We start from the raw sequence: 14,415 nt of genomic DNA, 5'->3' as shown, positions 1-14,415 counted from the left end.
GAAGGGAAGGAAAAGGGGAAGCGAAGTAATTAAAAGGGGAAGAGCTAGACATCATGAGAAGAAAGATCATGCAGCTCCCATCTGTCTGGTCTGACATAGCTGATCCTAGTGAACTGAGCTCCAGTTTTCCTAGGAAGAAGAGTTGGTGATGTAAAAAAGCTTTTCTCAACAGTAGGAAGTGTTTCCTCTGGATGAGTGTCCTGGAGTTTGCTGTGGTCATTTACCATGCTTAATAGTAGAAGAAAAGGGAAAAAAACATTTCCACTGATTTGAAATGTGCTGTGGTACCACAGTCAAAAAGTTAATATATAGGATGGGAACATCCTAGTTCTTAGTCTGATGTAACTATCTCATCCATCAGGCAGTCTAATGACACTTTCTTCCGACCTCTTGTGATCTGGGTCTGTCCTTAGCAGTAACAGCTGTCATCATGTGCAGGCTAGTTAAGAAGAGCTTCAGAAGGAGGTGGGAGGAAGAAGGTGAAAGAGTCTGACAGGTGTAGCTTGCAGCTCTTATCAAACTGAAAGGTGTTGTAAATGTCTCTGGATAAGGAATGGAGGCAAAGGGATGATTTGATACACCTGAGCTTTGTGATAAGACTGTTAATGAGCAGTTTAGATGGTTGTAATACTTCCTGTCTTAACACAGAAACAGCAGTTGTAGGAGTCTGGGGAGAGGCAGATCAAGGCCTTGTGAAAAAAGCGAGTTTCCACCAACTGTATGTCAGTAAACCCAGTGCATATAGGAGCAGGAGAGTGACTCATACCTTCCCTGAGCAGTGGAGATGAACTGCAGTGACTGAAATTCTTGACCAGAGTCTCGCCTACAGTACACAGCTAGGAACACATTTTTTGTGAGTCCTTAAGGCAGTGTTGTCCTTCAGCTTACACTTATCTTGAACATCTCTCAGTCTGTGTCTTAGCAGGATAACTATACCCAGTTCTGTTTCCTTATTGCTCATCAGGTTTGAAGCCCTTCCAGATACCCGGGCAAGGACTTGCTGGGAAGTGCTAGTGATTTGGCTGCTGCAGCAGTGAAGCTGCTGTTCTTATCCATACTTTTTACTGCAGTTAGCTTTTTAGAATGACTGAAGCTTCATATATGTATTCTAAGCCCTAAAGAAAAGGCTACAAGGAGTTGACTAATCTAACTCTCCTGCCTCTTTTTTCTTGACAGCTGAAAGAAGAGTTGTCCCGCATAGTTAAAGATCTGATTGAAAATTATAACCCTTTGAATGAAGATAAGAAGAACTTGCAAGAAGTATGGGACTATGTGCAAATACAGGTGAGTCTTGGGGGATACCAAGAGTTAGATGATTTGTCAGTTCAGACAATGACCTTTAAAGATGGGCTGAGGACAGGGAAACAGATATTGCATGCTGATCTACAGAGCTACTTGTGATGTTTGGTGACTGCAGACTAGAAAATGGTCTTGCTTGCTACTACTAGGTCAGACTCTGGGCCGCTTCTGCATGCTGACTGTTAGAACTAGCTAATATTGGCTGCATGGCCTAATGTATCTGGCCTGTCCTTGTTTGCTGGGCCTCCTGAATACTAATGTGTGAAAACCACTTCGCATATGACTTTTGTAGCAAGTTTGCATATGGTTTTTGTAGCAGGTTTATTGCCAGGCAAGTCAGCAGCACCATCTGCCTTCCTGCTTCGTGCATGTTGCTTGCTTATTGTGATGGTTCTTCTGTGTCAGCCTTCTTGGGAGCCATCCAACTGCCCATGGTTTCTGTTTTAGCATCAGGGTCAGCACTTGAGCAGCTAGAGAGTATTCAAGCACATTGGAGTCATGACAGCTGTTTACTGCCAAACCACAAGCTTGAGAGCTGGCTGGCTGTTGTGGTTAAATACATGCCTAGTATGGGATTGATGTGTAGTAAGTACAAGTAATAGCATTTGTCTTGTGTCTGTTCTTTGGTCTGCAAAACATTGACCTGCACTATTTCTCCTCCTTGGAGAATGATTCATTTATGTTTTATCACTGTGGTTGCAACTCCTTGCTAGTGAACTCAAGGGAAGTCTGAGTCTACTGTGGAGAGAGGCTCTTGCTTGAGCCCTTCTTGTATGTAGGAAGAGAAGAAGGTTTTGTAGAGGTGAAGAAGTAGAGTGTTGGGAGTCCTTGCACACTGAAGTTAGTATTTGAATGGGGGTGGATATTCTGTAGACCAGTCTTGGAGTTAAAGTCCAAACCTCTTGTAAGGCAGAGGTGGTTCCTTCTGGAGGCTGGATCTTCATAACCCTTGTTGAGAATGCAAATACTTTTCCTGGTGTGGATGTCCAGCTGTTTGTATCTCTGCTTCATGTCTGTTATAGCAGAAACACTACTTTTCCTTTCTGAGCAGAAGATGATTTTCCCTAACCTTCTACCTCGAGATTTATAGCCTTTCTGCCATGTGCCACCATGCAGGCACAGGGATCCATGCTTATGGGATGATCTTAGTCCTTGCTGGACTTCCCGATGTGCTTTCCCCTCCAGCAACTACAGTTTTATCACGTGGCTGTATAGAGATGTAAATGTTTCTTTGGATGGAAAATACTCCTCATCCCGTTTTCCAGCCGGTCCCCACTGCAGCCAGGCAGGCACTAGCTCTCACCACAGCGTGGTGACGCCATCGTGCGGTGGCTGCTGCTGTCCCTGCAGCCATGGCTGACATCAGTGGTACCTTGCGACTGGGAACAAGAAAATGAGACGTTCCAGTTTCGCGTCTGATTAAAAAAAAAAAAGTGTGCTACTCGAAGAGAAATCAAGTATTAGCATTTAAACCTGTGGAAGTGTCTTTACTAGTGGAAGACTAGGTAGTAATGCTTTTGACATGTCTTTGAATACACACGATGAATTTTCAACACATGAATCTCTTGCCTGCCTTGCTTCTCCCTCACCAAATCAATCTGCCAGCGATAAAACTGGAGGGACTGAAAAACTCTCAAATGTGTCACATAGGACAACTGCCCTCCTCCAGCTGACCCACCAACCACACCTCTGTTTGCATTTTTACCTTTATTTAGCATTGTCACCTGGAAATAAGATGAGATTTGCTAGTATGTAGTCTGCTAGAAGTCAACCTTTAACTCTTGTTTTGCTAGCAGAGTGATTTCTTTCATAGGAAATAACGTCCCTGTCTTCTGGACAGCCCTATGCATAAGTGACCAGGGTTGTGTTCTAATGCAGCTAATTCGTGCAAATGGTATGGTCTGACTGTTGTTGTTACATGGAGAGTTTCTGTGTACTTCTACCTGTTCATTTTCATGTGCAGTTATGTTGCCAGTGCAAAGTATAAGATTGTGATGATCTCTCTCTGGTTATTAGATCACCTGCTGTGGTTGGACTGGAGCAAAAGACTGGGAAGATAATGAGATTATTATCAACAAAAGCATGACAGAGTATCCCTGCTCCTGCTCCAATAGAACTGAGGACTTAGAGGAAGGAAGAGGTTTCTGTCGTCTGGATGACCCTGTCAATGGCACTGCAACCTATACTGACTGGCCTGTTCATGGGCAGGTGAGTGGGTATGTCTGGGCCCTGCAAAACTTCCACTGAAGTTACCTTATCTTTGTTCCTCTGGGAGCTTCTTTCATGCCATTAGTGCTTGAAGTACCTGTAGAATTTGAGGGAGGATTTTTTTGCTAAAGCTACTGTGAAACTTGGTTTAGCATGTAATGGAAATAATTCCTGCACGTAAAGGAGATGTGTTATGGATTTTCAGTCTTGAGATATTTAGATTCATGTTTTTTTCCTTGTGACCGTGTTTTTTCTATAGGGATGCATGGATGGTGTAGAGCAGTGGTTGAAGGACAACCTTGGTGTCATTCTTGGGGTTTGCACTGGTGTTGCTGTTATAGAGGTAAGTCACTTCCTGACGTGAATCTGTACTCTCTTACCATGGAAATTCTTTGAAAGGCAAAGCTGTTTCCTCAAGTAGTCGACACCTGGTTTAATGGCGGTGCACTTCTAGCTCTTGGTTGTGTCTAACTGGGCCTTTGAACTGCTGCTTTCATTGATGGCATTAAAAATTGAAAAAAGCCCTGTCCACTTGTGGTTCCTTCTGGTGTGTCTGACTCTTGACAATTCGCTGTATATGTAACCAGGAAGACTGAGACAAACAGCATCCTGCTAGTGAAATCCCACTTGTTGTCTTAAAAAGCCCATAACGTAAATTCCAGATGAAGGCACATCTTTCTGCAGCCCAATTTTTTGCCATTCCAGTTACTGCATTTGCTTTGTGTTGTGGCCCAATTCTATTCACCTGTGTGGTGTCATTGAAAGATGTTTACTGTATTCTGCTCCCCTGTACCACCTGTTCTTCCCCTCCTATTATCTGTCTGGTTGCTGATTTTGTTCCCATTCTTCATACTTCTTCCAGCTGCTGGGGATGATACTGTCCATTTCGCTCTGCAAGAACATACACAGCGAAGACTACACCAAAGTGCCCAAGTCTTGAGTTGGCTGACTCCAGAGCTACGACACGACAGAGAAAGGAGCAAACAGAACATTCCTGCCTCATACCCAGACTGTCCAACCATTGACCATTATTCCTGTGACATCCCATTTCTGATACCACTCTGCTAAGAACTGTTAGACCTGCAACACAGCCTGATCTTCTGGCAATAGGGCCGTTGGGCCACCTGCATCCTGCCTCTGGATTATTTCTACTTCAAGAAGCAGAACTTGAACTGTCTCATATCACATGGGACACCAATTAACCTGAGGGGACAATGCTTTTGCTGACTGCTCCATGATAAACAATACTACTTGTATTTTCATTCTACAACCCACTGGGCCTAACATACAGTAACTTCTCTCTCCCTTGCTCTTCTCCTGCACATCTTTTCAGCTCCCCCCAGAAATCCCATCTCTTAGTCCCATGAGCCAGGAATTCTGTTGAGATTCCATTGCTTTGGTAGCTTCACTTGCTTCGCTGACTTGTGGTGGTAACTAGTCATTCCTTATAGGCTTTCTTCCTCCCTTGCAGTTAACCTTATTCGGCTCCTACTATGCATCTTCCAGACTAGGTTCTCATCTGAAATATCAAGTGCTACTGTCATACTTGCTTCTTCTGCTTCTGGAGTCAGCTATGCCTTGCCTTCAGTGGAGTTCTTCCCTTTGAGCGTGACGAGAAGCCACCAGGAGGGAGCCAAGCCTACCTACTGATTCCTAGTGTGACCTAGCAGATTGTGGTGGTGGTGCTCAGCTACCTCTGCAATGGATCCTTTGGGTTTTGGATTTGACACTTAGATGTTTCTTCCATTTGCCTCTGTATCTTTTCCTCTCCTCCTAGCTCCCCTTTGCTGGCTCCTGTGAGTTGGAGGTACTTCAGAGACTGCTGTATAGTGTGGACTCAGCCCCAGACTGTCTCTGCTGGTTGCATTCTTGGGTTGCCAACTCTGTAGAGGTTATGATTAATTTGATTCTTCCCTTGCCCCTATATGAACCTAATATTTGTTAGCTGTGGTTTTTAGATATGAATATGGAGGGATTTGACTGGATTGCTGATGCTGTATATTGGAAAGACCACTGCTACCAGTGCCCAGTGTAGGTTCTGTAGTTTGGATGCAAGAATAAGTTGCTTTTATTTTAGTTGTCCATTTTTCTAACTCCACTGTGGTCTGGAGCTATGGCTGCATCCTGAGTTCTGTCTCAAGTGCCAGCACTGCAGCAGATAAGTAGCAGGTTCTGCTGTCATGCAGGCTGGGTGGTTTCTGTGTTAAATGGCTGGGCTGTTCACTTTATTCAGCCAGTGGCCAGCAGCAAGGAGCGGTGTAGACAAGAAGAAGGTAGGAGATGTGTGTGAAACACTGCTCATCTTCCTGCATAAGAGAGCTGGGTTCAAATCTTCAGTCTTAGAGGTGTCTTGGCCACGACAGGTTTCCTGCTGTTGTACATGGTACAATCACCCTGATAGCAGGAAGCTGTATGAGAGTGAAGTGGGTGGTCCTTGCCTGTTATGAGGTACTTGGTGAGAGAGCCTTTGCCTTACAGAGGTGGTCCCAGGACCATCTCCTGTCAGGGGTGGGGTTGGTAGTCATAACCCTAGTAGCAGTTCTGGGGGTGGTTTCACTACCTACTCAGTTTTCCTTCTGGGAAGAAAGGCTTGTGTAGGGGATCAGGGCCCCAGCAGTGGGTCCCTGCTCTGTCCTCTCTGGACACAGTAGTGACTGGGGAGAGAGTAGCTATGATTGGGCAACTGGTTTTTATGGAGGTCTGACAAGGCTTTGCAATTTTGAGATATCAGCCCCTTTCTGCACAGATCCTTTGAGCTGATCTTTGCTATAGCAGAAGGCACCTTTAGCAGTAAAGCTTGCTAGCTTTTGTAACACACTCTATTCTCTAATATGTTCTTATTTGTAAGATTCTTGTTCAGTTACAGATGCCAATACCAAGCAGCAAGTAAAAAAATACCAAGCCCATTCTGGATTTCTTTTTTTGTTTTTGTCTGTTTTTAGCAAAATCTTCCTACTGGAAGAAATGCATGTACAGATATAAAAGTCTAGAGGGTGAATATTTCTGTAATAAAGACTTTGCTAAAAAAATATATATCTCTGTCTATGACTTGTGCATTGTAGTGTTTTCCCCTGGCTTCCTCTCCATCCCCTTCTGCTTTACATGCAAACCACTGACATCTTGTTTGTTCAAGGTAGCAAAGGAGCCTGTCAAAAAGCTGGTCTGAGGCCCATTGTGAGATCAGTGTGGACTGTGAAGATACTGCCCAGCAGAGGGAGGTGACAATTTTCTGGGCTGTACTCTGCCTTGCTTTATGATGTTTGAATTAGGGAGCTGATTGAGCGGTAGCTCCTTTAAATTACCTGCTATGTCCTAGCAGGTAGTGATCTCAGCTAAGTGATCTCTCTATTTGAAGATGTCGCTTCAAATCTGTGCAGTCTGCACAGTATGAAGTCATAAGCCTTGGGGACTAATTCTGACAAAATGCAAGCTTGCTGCTATGCCCACAGTGCATACAGCTCTTGCTAGCTGTTATAATTTTTTCCTACTCACCTTCAGTAGGCTTCTGCCACCAGGCTGTTATTTTAAAAAAAGATTCCTCAGCCCCTGCCCTACTACTGTGAGGGGGAAGAAAGAAATTTTTGTAGGTTATGTCACCACACGCTGGGCTTGAGTGAAAAGCTCTTGAGAAGTAGATGGGGCAAATGTATAAGTCTTCTTTTCTCAGCTTGGCAGTTGAGAAGAGGATGTGAGCTGGATATCAAAATTCTTTCAGATCCTATGCCATGTTGGTGTTTCTGGCCATTTAAAATGGCTTAGAGCAACCTATGGTAAGAGTGTTAATGAAGTCTACAGCTGTTGCTTTAGCAAGTAATGAACATGACCTGTTGAAGAAACAGAATTAAGTTTGCAGAGAAGAAAGTACTGGAGCGCTATCAGCATACCCTGGTGGCAACTGAGTCTAAGTCAAGACTTCAGTAACCCTGACCAGACGAGTGCAGAGCAAGAGGTGCTTAAATGGATCCTGGATCCACAGAAGGGTGCAGTGATCTGTCTTATTGTGAGTACAACTTGTTCCTTTTGGCTTTCCAGGACTGTGCTTGAGGAGAGCTCGGTTCTTGGTAGTAAAGAGTCTCCCATCTTTCTGGTTGGTTTTCCATAGCAGTCTGCTTTAATCAGGTGGCAGTGCATTTCCAGAGCCCCACCATTTAGAGGGCTGTATTTCATGGCCAGCCCTGACCAGATGGCTCCTAGGTGTAGAAGGGCGCTGCTGGTTTCATTCAGCCTGATGTGGAGCTGGAAGGAGAGAGGAGGGAAAGTGAGGACCGGTCCGTTGCTTGTCTGCAGCTTGGGTTCCAAACTGCCCGAGCTCTGTGGAAAGCACTTGCCTTTGACCACTGGAGGGAGGTGTTCCACCAAGAAAACTAAGTTCAGGCGGGTCCCTGGGGAACGAGAGGATGACACTGATGGCTTCGTTCTGCTCCTGGCAGCAGGGTAGCTGAAATAACTTGTAATTACAGATTTATTCTCCTCATAAAAGATTTGTGCTACATGCTTGGCATTTTTAGGCATAGTTTTCCCTTCCATTCCTTGGGGCACACAGTTGGATGTTTTGTTGCATGTCTTCCACTACTGTGAGAGTTATGTTTCCTTCTTGTGTTTCTGCTGTATGTAGCTCTGGAAGTTAAGCATGAGGAGCTTTCTCTTTCTGCTTCTTTCCTTGTCCCCATTTTTAACTTTGTTGCTCCATCCTCAGTTCCTTTGTGCAGTCAGTCTGTGAGGAAGGAGAGAGCATTTATTGCTTATAAACTTGATCTAAAAAAGATTCCAGGAAGAAAGTCCTCAGACCTGCAGAGAGGGGAAAAAAATCTGCTGCTGCTCCTTGGGCCAGGCTCCCAGCTCCTCTCCAGAGGCAAAGGTTTGCCGCTGGAACTAGGAATCAGACTAGCACTCAGACTTCTTGGGAGCTGCAGTGTTTGTCTAGCAAAGCCCACAGGCCAGCCTCTGCAGAAGCTCAGCACATGGAAGCATTTTGTGCGTAGCCAATAAGCTGCTATATGGCTGTCCCAGGCCAATAATTAATATTGCAAGAGTAGAGTTGTGACCGCTATGTGGCCTGAAGCAGAGCTCCTAGTAATGAACTGGTGACATTCCTCATTCTTTGTGATCATGAAGCACACAGAAGCTGCTATAATTCTTTCCGTGAGGTGGTTTTTTGGTGTTTTGTTTTTTTTTTTCTGGAAAGGGAAGAGGAATTGCATTAGTTAGAGTGGCTATGGACAAGTCTATAGGTCACAGTACATCTTGTTTTCTGTTAGGGTTTCTGCATAGCACATGCTCAAATGTAACATGTGACAACTGTTCTTTTCCCTCTAATTCTCCCATGTGTGTTGGCGTGGCTGGTCTCTGCCAGCTTTGCTCTGGAATTAGGCTGAATTTGCTAGACTTCAGAAATGTCTGATTTCTGGCTGCTGAAAGACAGGCTGCAAGGGGTGGTGTCAGACTCCATGGCTTGGTTGGGGAAGGCGAGGAACAGGCAGCCACAGGGGCTCACTGCTGAAAAGCCTGAGGACCCTGGGATTCCCACAAATGCTGCCACTCAATGCCATAAATGGAGAACATACCCTCAATTATTCATGATCTGGCTCTGTTCCATTAGCTAAGACTCTGCTCTAGCTGTGGCCTTTTATTACAAATAAATCTTAGTTAGCAGCCGGGATTTCTGAAAGATATCTTAAACCAGGTTGACACTAAAAACTTGTCAGTGTAAAAATCTGCTAGCATGGAAGTCTTCAAACACTTGCAAATTGGCAAAAGGCCCTTAGCAAAAAATATGCAAATAGTAAACCAAAGCTATTAGTAAAATGTTGCTAGTAAAGCTACTAAGTGTGCCTTAGCCATTATAAACAATTTCTAGCAAGTGTGGCTGGCAGAGTGTATGCAATTTTTTGCCTTGTGGCAAGAATCCCTTCTGCCAGACATGGGAAATTACCTTATCCTAAGTTGACTGTATAACTCCAACTATACATTTTTACTTCTCACAGGTATGAATTTTAGGGATTCTCCCTGCTAAGCTCCTAGCATTATGATTGACTGGGGTGTGTGTGCTATTTGGCTTTTGTGGGGCAGGATTAGGGGAATATTGGTTGCTTTGTACATGGAGAAAAGGTATTCTAAGTTCTCTAGGCAAAAATATTACATCTCTTTAAATGGAGCTTTAAGAGGAGGATGAAGCTCCAAGTAGTATGTGGATGCTCTAAGACGTATGGAATGTGAAAGGGAAAATCCTGCTTTAGGCCCCTAGGATGGTATTTGCACACACTTGAATTAAATTTCTCTCTGGTATCTTCTTTCCTATAACTCTCTCACTGATGAATGGTGCCATGAAGTGACTCCTCTGTCCACAACAATCCAGAGTTACGCAGAATGTATGGAAACCTACTTCTGTAGCTAAAGCAGGCCCTACCTTTAGGAAACTAGAGAACATTTGCCTCTCCTCCTAAGGGCTCCAGATGTTAGTAACTCCCATTCCTTCACAATGTTTCTTTGAGCAATGGCAGCAGCTCAGGGATTATCTTGATATCACTCTTTGTTCTGTGAATGCTCACCAGCTTAGGAACTATTGGTTTTATACCACAGTGATGCCATCGTGCTGCTGCTCCAGACCTACATCAGATCTAGGCCTTCTTCAAGGCCCCAGATCCTTGCTATGTCACCGCTTTGTCCATCGTGTGTCTCTTGCCAGCATTACCTCCTGTTCATAACCTTAAGTCTTCTCCGTGTTGTCTCTTCATGTCCAAGCAATTTTCCTAGAAGTTCTCGGTCTGCAGTTCTTTCTGAATCTGGCTGCCAGCATCAGGTAACCAACTCTAATAAAACAACACTTTTGACAGTGCAGGAGGTCAGAGGATTGTGCATCAGACTAACTTTTCCCTTTTTTTTTTTGTTTTCCCTCTTTAGAGTTACAGACTGGACATATGGAAGTTCTTCAGAGACAGTGAGAATCCCAGAGCATGTGATCATCTGAATGGCTTACCCAGCATGCTTCCTGGGTATTTTCTACATAGCTCTTCTGGAAACTATTTAGGGTTTACTGCGGTGGAAATGTGAGGTCCTGTCAAGACCATGTTATAGTACAGACATGTGCTTTGTGCACTGAACTTGCACAATGATGTCAGAATAGTATAACTCAGGCAGTGATGTCTGCAGACAGCCTGGAACTATAACCCAGTACAGTGCAGACCTTTGGCAGAGGTTGTTTCATGATGCTCTTAAGTATTTGAAAAGAAATTGTTCTTTTAATACAATGTTGTAATTAAGTCTGGTTAGCACTGGTTGGGAATTCTTTTGCCAAAAAAGTTTTTCCCTAGTGGGTGTAGGTTTCTATAAAACAAAGTGTGTTTTATTTATGTGGTTTTTTTCCTTCTGCTTAAACAAACTGAAAATAATTGGATAACTTCTGATGGAGGGCTTTCTTCTGCTTTCTTCGTGGTTGCTTCATAGTAAACATTATGTAAAAGGCTTGCAATTGAACTAAATAGAATTATAAAACTATATTCTAAATCTGTCACCTAAAACTTAGATATGTGGGGCTTCTGAGGTGGGACAGACTGGGAAGGTGGGTACGCTTTTTCTGCCAAGATTGAGTCCAACTATAAACTGAGCACTTGTAAGTCTGCCAATAAACCATGTTCCGAAGTGCCACATCTACATGTCTTTTAAATACCTCCCGGAACGGTGACTCATCCACTTCCCCAGGTGACTTGTTCCAATGCTTGGTAACCCTTTCATTGAAGAAATTAATATCCAATCTAACCCCTCTCTTCCCCTCCACAGTGCTAATTGAGGCTGTTTCCTCTCATCCTGTCACTTTTTACTTTGGAAAAGAGACCGACACTTGAGAATTTTGTATTTTGGAGTGGCTCCTATAGACCCGTGTGAGCAATTCCTCAGAGCTTGTTTTTAAGTGGAAATGCACCAGTACCAGGTCTGTATGAGCCTGTGGAGGTGAGGTGGTGTGGAAGATGAGCTGGGGCAGTGTGGGAGCTTCTAGAAGGTGAGATACATCTACGGGAGGGAACAACCTGGGGAGGAGTCTGGGGATGAGGACAAGCCCTCGGCACATGATCTGGGAGTGAGGGAGGTGTCGAGGACAGACAGAGGCATTGTGATGTTTGCCCTGACAAGAGGGAACCATGGTAGAGGACAGGGCCCCACAATGAGCAGGATGGGAAGGTGGTAAAGAGCAGGGTGGTAGAGATCCATTCCTAGATGTTTAGCTGCAGCTATTTGCCCTAGAAAATCTGAATGACTTCTTAGAAAGGGGTTTGGCTTTAATTTGTATTCTGATTGGAGGCTTAGTCTGTGCTTCAGGCAATGGCAACACCACCACCTCAGGGCTGCTGCCCACTGTAAGCCAAGCAGGAGTCATCTGGCAGTGGTGTCAATCCATCCAGGAGTCTCCTGGATTCTTGAAGCAAGGAGAGATGAGACAAGGCCTCATTTCCCTGTTCTGCAAGGTGACATGAATATGGGGGGGCAGGTCATGCCTGTGAGAGATGTGCCTGGAGAAGGCTCAGGAATGGGCCCCCGCAGAGCAGCACCCACAAGCCAGCCTGAGGAGCCAACCAGTATGGCTGGGTAGGTTGGTCTGCTGAAGAAATGCCAAGCTGTGGTCTGACCATGAAGGGCAGCAGGATGAGCTGCAGCCCTGGAGGGGATGTAGGAAGCAGATTTCTCTGGAAGAGTTTTTCTCAGGAGGCTGGGACTATAAGACAGGTAGGGCAGTAGGCAGTATTTCAGCTCTTAAGGTTTGCCACATTAGTTCTCGCTGCAGTGTGAGATGACACAAATCCTATGCCTGAGCATGAGCACTCAATTGTAGGGCTGCTACTGTGGAAATAGGCAGCAGGGAATGCAGAAAGCACAGTACCTTTGTCCTTAAGTGACTCTGCTGCATTTCACATTAACTTCAGGATCCGTTTAAAATCAATTGTTTGTAAAACAATCTACAAAGTTGACAGAGTTGCCTTTTGAGTATTTCCAAATATTGGCTGGCTGTCTATTGGTTTATACACTTTCACCACAGATGTTATGAAAACAGTCTCCTGCCTCCTCTAATACCCAGATTAAATGTCCTTTCTCATGCTTACTGGCTATTCCTGAATTCCCCAGCAACTTCTGCTTTGGCTAGTGGGTCCCAAAATTTCATGAGAAAGTTTGGCTGCAGAATGCTGGGGGGTGCAGGCTCTTAGTTGCAAGGAATCCCTACACACAGGTGAGCTGTGAGCAGAAGTGAGGGAAGATGACCTACCAGGGATCAAGGTTTCAGAGCAGAGGTGTGTCTGGGATTTGGGAACTCTCTTGTTTTCTCTTAGATTTCCCCCAGTATCTCAACTGGTCAGTAGTGAGGAGCTTGCACTTTGTTAGAGTAGTGAAGAAGCTGGTTACACTAGCTTTTATGTGATGAGAAGATGCAGAGAGCACATCACTGTTCAGATGGCTATCTTAAAATAAAATTAACAATTTTATGCCTGGCTATAGTGGCAGCTAATTAGTTCAAGTCTCACTCATCTGAGCTAGGCAACAGCAGGATTGTATTGTCTTCCTGTTAGGCAATAGTCTTGCCTAACATGAAATGAGATGTCTGGTGATTCTCATAGTTGCATGCAGCTATTTATTTTCTACCACAGCTAGATTGTCTCCCTCTTTAATAGCCAGCAAAATGGTAATGAGATCATCTTCTCTCCTCTTGAATTCCTCATGAGCTGTGTTGAGTAGCTTTGCTACTACGCTCTAATAGCAAAGGGGAGGGTAAAGAAAAAGTAGAAAAGGAAACAGTCTCTGACCTGAAATCAGCTTGGTGGGAAAGGGTAGTCTGCTAGCTGCTGTCTTAATGGTGAAATCTCTGGAGTAACTGCTTCCCACTCAATGCTTTACTCTCCCAAACTAAGAGAACTTCTGTCATGTGCTCTGGTTAGCACCAGCAGGACTTTCCAAGACCTTTGCTGACTGTTGTTTGTAGGGAGAAGACTACAGTTGAGCATGTAATTGGTTTATAATATGCAGAGACATTTCCCATAAAGATAAAAGCCAAGGACCAGAAGGTTGAGGGTATGGATCTGGAAGACTTGTAGTGCTTACAACTGCTGTTGTCAGATTCCATCAGTAAAGCAAAGCCTGCCTTACTGGGAGTGAAAGGTTATGATTCAAGAACCATGGAAAGACAAATAAAACTTATTAAAACTGTAAAGCTCACCTGTTTATAGCAGAGTAATTGATGACAGAAGCAGAGAATGCCTTGAAATCTGATTAGGGGGTGATGCAGATGACACCAAGCCATGCGGGGGAGTGTAGCTGGAAGGCAGGAGGGCTCTGCAGAGGGATCTGGGTAGACTGGAGGGTTGGGCAGATTCCAATGGGATGAAGTTCAACAAGGCCAAGTGCCGGGTCCTGCACTTTGGCTACAACAACCCCTGCAGCGCTACAGGGTGGGGACAGAGTGGCTGGAGAGCAGCCAGGCAGAAAGGGACCTGGGAGTTTGGAGTGACAGGAGGCTGAACATGAGCCAGCAGTGTGCCCAGGCGGACAAGAAGGCCAATGGCATCCTGGGCTGCATCAAGAACAGTGTGGCCAGCAAGAGCAGGGAAGTGATCCTTCCCCTGTACTCAGCCCTGGTGAGGCCACATCACTCTCTACAACCACCTGGAAGGAGGCTGTAGCCAGGTGGGAGTCGGTCTCTTCTCCCAGGCAACTACTTGTAAGACAAGAGGGCACGGTCTTAAGCTCTTCCAGGGGAGGTTTAGGTTAGATATTAAGGGTAGGACTGGATGAAGTCTAGTGTTGATAGGATTCTTTGGCTTCAGTAGCATCTTGTTCATTGGAATAAAATGAGACCTCAATTAAGAATGAAGGATGAAGAGGTATACAAGAAGGTTCTAGTTTAGGAGAACTTCTGGCACTGGAAAT

At 44.7% G+C, this 14,415-nt stretch overlaps 1 protein-coding gene across 1 annotated transcript in view; it reads left to right on the top strand.

The window, feature by feature from the left end:
- Positions 1–6,555, top strand: part of CD82 (CD82 molecule) — a 43,397-nt gene extending 36,842 nt beyond the window's left edge. Inside the window, exons 6-9 of the mRNA XM_050335828.1 lie at positions 1,177–1,284; positions 3,316–3,507; positions 3,767–3,850; positions 4,370–6,555. Coding sequence (XP_050191785.1) covers positions 1,177–1,284; positions 3,316–3,507; positions 3,767–3,850; positions 4,370–4,447 — 462 coding nt within the window. The 3' untranslated portion in view covers positions 4,448–6,555. The remainder of the gene's footprint in view (positions 1–1,176; positions 1,285–3,315; positions 3,508–3,766; positions 3,851–4,369) is intronic.
- Positions 6,556–14,415: the final 7,860 nt, after the last annotated feature.

Source organism: Myiozetetes cayanensis, unplaced genomic scaffold, assembly GCF_022539395.1.
Source record: "Myiozetetes cayanensis isolate MyiCay16 unplaced genomic scaffold, myiCay2020 scf6-25, whole genome shotgun sequence".
In the NCBI taxonomy this organism is placed as follows: Eukaryota; Metazoa; Chordata; class Aves; order Passeriformes; family Tyrannidae; genus Myiozetetes; species Myiozetetes cayanensis.
Note: the sequence above shows the minus strand (reverse complement) of the source record. Positions and strands in the feature narration are given on the sequence as shown.